This window comes from Tuber melanosporum, assembly GCF_000151645.1.
Source record: "Tuber melanosporum whole genome shotgun sequence assembly, scaffold_17, strain Mel28".
Lineage (NCBI taxonomy): Eukaryota > Fungi > Ascomycota > Pezizomycetes > Pezizales > Tuberaceae > Tuber > Tuber melanosporum.
Window position 1 is genome coordinate 795,081 of NW_003298830.1, and position 5,142 is coordinate 800,222.

General features: G+C 49.1%; 1 protein-coding gene; it reads left to right on the plus strand.

Moving 5' to 3' along the window:
* GSTUM_00005076001 (uncharacterized protein) overlaps nt 1-2,188 on the plus strand; it is a 3,464-nt gene extending 1,276 nt beyond the window's left edge. Inside the window, exons 1-4 of the mRNA XM_002837051.2 lie at nt 1-534; nt 600-1,538; nt 1,623-1,719; nt 1,875-2,188. The exon at nt 1-534 is cut by the window's left edge and continues 1,276 nt beyond it. Of these exons, the coding sequence (XP_002837097.1) occupies nt 1-118 (118 nt within the window). The 3' untranslated portion in view covers nt 119-534; nt 600-1,538; nt 1,623-1,719; nt 1,875-2,188.
* Nucleotides 2,189-5,142: the final 2,954 nt, after the last annotated feature.

Sequence of the window (5,142 nt, forward strand, 5' to 3'; positions counted from 1 at the left end):
CGTAGCCCCCCCCACATCCGATATGTCACCCGAAGGCTATACACCCCAGGCACTGAGGTCTCTGATAGCCACTTGTCAAAGACCAAGATCCCTAGAAGAGCGGTTCCCCTCAACATGACGCAGAAAATCGCTTCCACCGCCTACGGTATCTCTCCTCACCCAAGCTATCGCTATCGTATCGTGTTCACTCGCTTCAACCGAGCAGGAACTGGGGGGGTATTTTTGTGGATACGGTATTTTGCTGATACCGATACTGGTGGGCAACCGCTAATGAAGGGCAACCGTCATGGCTTCTGCAGAAGCCCGGTACAACGAAGCACCGGTACTGACTTCTTTCAAGGGCGGTTGCTGGCATCCGCCCCCTACGATATAAAATCCAGCCCACCACTGCTAGGTCGGGTGTAATTCAAGCATTCGAGCAATTAATTGGCATTAGCATCTGCGGCAACCGTGCGTACCCCAGATACTGCTGGACTATCACAAACAACTGTGAATGATCCTCCAGATAGTGACGCCCACCCGCATTAGAGTGAAGTGTGCACGTCTTCTCTCCAAACAAAAAAATTATCAGGAATTCTAATGAGCCAAAGAGAGTACAGATCAAATCAACGTTTCCCCTCAATTCGAGTCGCCAAGTATGCAGGAAAGAAGGAGTGAGGGGAGTATTTGCTTTTGACAGGACTGATGATGGATATTACGGAGCTGGATACGGAGCTGGCCCGGGGGGGGGGGGTGATAGATTGCAGTAAATGCAGTGAACCCCGTAGAACCAAACTTCGGGATTAAGCTGTGTATGATACAGTAGGAGTACAATTTAAAAAGAAGGAATAAGAAATGAAGATGCACAATATGTGGCCGCCAAAGAGGAATGATGCGCGGACGCTAAGTATATGTGAGATTAGATTTCTCGCACCATGTACCGGTATCTACTGTACGAGTACGGTAACTTAATACTTGACAAGCGTTGACAGCCAGTGAATTTTTCCTACCTTGACGTCTTCCGCCGCTCTAACACATCTATCTGTGAACTTGTAACTGGAAAAAAGAAAGAAGGAAAGAAAATATTGATACCCCACAGGAAAACATCGGACCGAGGGAGACTATGGGGAAAGCATTTGAAAGGAGAGGAAGATATTTCTCTTCCCCGCTTAATACCCGAGGGTATCATAACCAGCTAAAGACTCCAAGGCAACCCTCAAAATTATCACACGATAGCTTATTCCAGAATCCTCTCCTGACAACGTGACTCCTCCATCCGACCGTCACTTAATCACCATTTTCTCCCCCCACCTCCATTGATGGACCAGAGGGAGAAAATATCGGCAAGGGGAAAGGAAAGAAAAAAAAAAAAAAAAAAAAAAAGAGGCGCTTCGGCTCAAAGTGGCTGCATCTTTGGAAAGATCGAAGCTTGTCCGGACCCCGAACCGGAGCTACCCGAGACGTTGGGGGCAAATTTTCTTACTGGCTCGAAGGACGACGCGCAGAACCATTGCAGGAGGGCTTGTGTGCCGTATTATAAAGGAGGTTTTGTTGACAAAGTGCGGATTATGAACGCGACTCGGTACGTGCTTGCTGCGTTATGTCTTTGAAATTACTAACTTGTAGGATATTTGATTTCGTAGCAGTGGTGGTGGGGAGCCTCTGGATGAATCAAGGAGAAAAGAACGAAAGTTGGTGGTGGTGGTGTTGTGTTGTGTTGTGTTTACTCAATTGAAGGATGTAAGTCTGGCCGTTTGTAGGGGCGCGTTTTTTTTTTCCTTTTCTCTGCCAGTTTTTTTTTTTTTTTTCAGTCACTAAACTTGATCTCGCGCGGATTGCTCCTCGGTGTTGATGTGTCGTTTCTGATTAACAGGTAGACTAAAGTTATTGAGCAGAAGGAGGAGGGATTGTGGTAGGAGCAGAGCCGCCCTACGGCAACGGTTTTGGTGTCGGCACTGTGCTGGTACCGGTATGTGACGCCCACAGCTGACTCCGGAAGTTCCTTGGTTGCAGAGCGGTCCTCGCCGCGTACCTGAACCCAGACCGGCCAGCCCTATCCCCACGCCGAGCACTCCCAAAGTCTCTCTCTCTCTCGTTTTTTTCTCCCTCCTCCCTTGTTCTCTCCCCTCCAATGAAATCACCCTGTGTGGAACAAAGTTTATTTTCCTGGGGTGTTGCAGACAGGTCACATGCTCACTTTAAATTTCCCTTGCAACAACAACAAGAAGAAAGGTCCCTTATCAAACCTCCCGCGCTCGTCATTGGCGCTACGGGAAATCTATCAGCCAAACGGTAGGTACTAGTACAGTACAACGCTCTCCCTCAGTTGCACCGCGCGTCTACCCACACACCCTTAACTTGACCGCACATAATAATATTATGGTACAGAATTAGACCGGTTTTGTTCTGGAGAATACAACTATAGTACAGTTGGAAGAAATAAGATAAAAAAGAGGGGCGGAAAGGGGGGGAGGGTGCTCGTTTGGCATTTTGCGACATCTATCAGTGGGGTCAATAGAAAAAATAAAACAGAATACCGGCGAACAGACATGCATGCCGTATGTGCGAATTGGTCCGGGCCTTGTCTCCGGTCGTGCGGGTGCTAGTGGTAGTGGTGGGGATAGGCAATGCGGTGGTACTCGTAGCAGTGCGGTCGGCAGCAGGCTCACTTTTGGTGATATTCTGTGCGTTTGAGTCTGCCATACTTTTTTCTTTCTTTTCTTTTTTTCTCTTCCAGACCGCCTCAACAGTTATCACACATAAGAAGCGTCTAGGAATATGGCATATCTTCCCCCAACTACCGGTGTCCAGACCTGCAATTCCTTTTGCAGAGGAACACATTTTGGTGGCAACGCGGTTTCGCCGAAATGGGGCAAATCATTAGTCTTCTTCCACCGACCTCATATTTTATTTTATATAGTAGATTTCTGCAGTATCGCTAACAGGACGGACGGGCAAGCAGGCGGTACAGCGGGTCGCTTGCTGGCACGGAATACACTCTTTGCAGGCAGCATGTCATGATGGTATGGTTACAACAATTCGCACACATTATACCACCTGTCCTACCTCGGTCCAAAACGCAATTATGTTTTCCCCCCCTTCAGAGGAAGGAAAGGACCAATGATAGTAATAATAATATTGGGCCCCCCAAAAGTTTCCCAGCTTATCGTTTAGCTTCTAGTCAAATCACCATCTACCTAAAGCCCACGCCGACGGAGTGGATCCTGCGATGGGATGTGTTAGCGATCCGCCCCTCACTTCCTCCCCTCCCTACCATCATCTCAACCAGGGACCACGACCCTTCCCGAAGACCCTGACAGCGCAAGGGGTGGGGCTGGATAAGGGGAGAGTTGTGGCTAGCCTGCTGATAAGAGGGTCATCGACATCACTGATTTAGCTGGGAATCAGTTCTTTAACCGTTGCATCATACCGATCTCCTCGATCGGGTCGTTCCGCCGGGGAAGTGGGGAAGGGGGTGGAAAGTCCCCTTACTGAGTAGTAGTCCTAGTCGAGCACTGATACAATCCGATCTGCTGAAACGCCTTGCTGATCCTTGCCCGTGCCTTTGGAACCCTTTATCTCCATGGGAAAGTTTTGCAAAAGCACCGGCATGTTGGTGTGGTGGTACTTTTGGTAGGACGGTCCGTGGGATGGGTGTTTGTGGGGAGTAGTCATGTGGTATCACTCGTACCATGAGTTAGGCAACCTTTTGGGTTGATTAACCCGGTGCAGTCTTGAGGGCGCACGGCATATCACCGTGGAGGAGTAAACTGACTGCGGTGAAGACTGTTGTTGAGAGCAAATGCCGAGATGAACTGGAGTGGCAGATGGTGGGAAGTATCTTAACCGTGGTTGTCTGTGTGCAGTAGCGTGGAGCCCGGGGTGGGCTGCAGTACTATCTGATATAGTAAATCCTAAATAATATTACAATGTTTACCGCTATCGTGCGGTGGACATGTGGGGGTTTGTCTCGTACTGTACAATGTGGTGCTGTACCGCGAAACAGTTTAGAGCGGGATTGGAGACCCGAAACGGATGAAGGGAGGAGGAGCACCCTACTAAAAAAGTCGATTCGGGCGATTGACTAAATATCACACCGTGCGGCGGATACCAGACTGATGTCTTGAGAGTAGCTCGCCGCATGGTTATCCCTCCAATGTACTCGTGTCTTACCCAGATATGCAACTATGGTCACGGCTAGGCTGCCCCCAACTGCGAGGCTCCGATGCTGCACTTGGTCTTTGCATGGGGGTGGCCAACTCGATAGATATGATGGATTTCCAGGGCTGTAAGTAAGTAAATATTGGGGGGGGGGTAAGTCAAGCCTCCGAACGCCTGCGATTTCTGGGGATCGCGATACCAGGGTTTTATATGATAATACCAGCACCGCGGTGGTTATTGCACGATGTGGATCATATTAATTCAAGTGATGTACGATGCGCGGGGTATGACACAATACGGTAGTCTAGCACGCGGCTCTGTGATCATTCTGGGATTATCCGGCCGCCAACCAACTGGGGCTGTTTTGCTTATCATAGTGCAATAGTGCATATTAACTATCCATACCACCTCTCAATTTTTTTTATTCAAGCTCACAACTTGCTCCTCTCCTCCTTCCCCCCACCCCCTCACCGAGTTACCCATCCCTACGGTACTCGAGTACGAGTACAGTACATTGTTGTTGAGGGGGTGGTTATTGTTGTATCCGCGTTCCTCTATCCCGCCGGTACCGGTACAGTACCAGTGAATTACCGGCTGCCGGTGCATAGATACGGTACTATACTGCCCAGGACCTTTTTTGGCACGCTACAGAGCCGGCATTTTTATTGCGAATAAAGTATTTTAAAACTGTGCTTGTACTCTGTTTTCTCCCCTTCATCCGTCACAACTCGCAGGCCTGGAGCAGTACCAACTTTTTTTTTTCATCGGAATGGTCGATTGGTGGCTGCTGTCTGGTACCGGTATGGTTTGTTTCCTGCTCTACAGTCATGGCCTTCTTTATAATATCGCGACGCACCTACTGGCAACGGGGTCTTATTATTTATTTCTCACCTCCTCAGGTATGATAGGTAACCCCCCATCCCACCCTCACATGACACGCCGTCGTCGTCGTCGTCGTCGTCGAAACAAGCAATGCGGTACTTGTGCATCCGCATCCCGTCA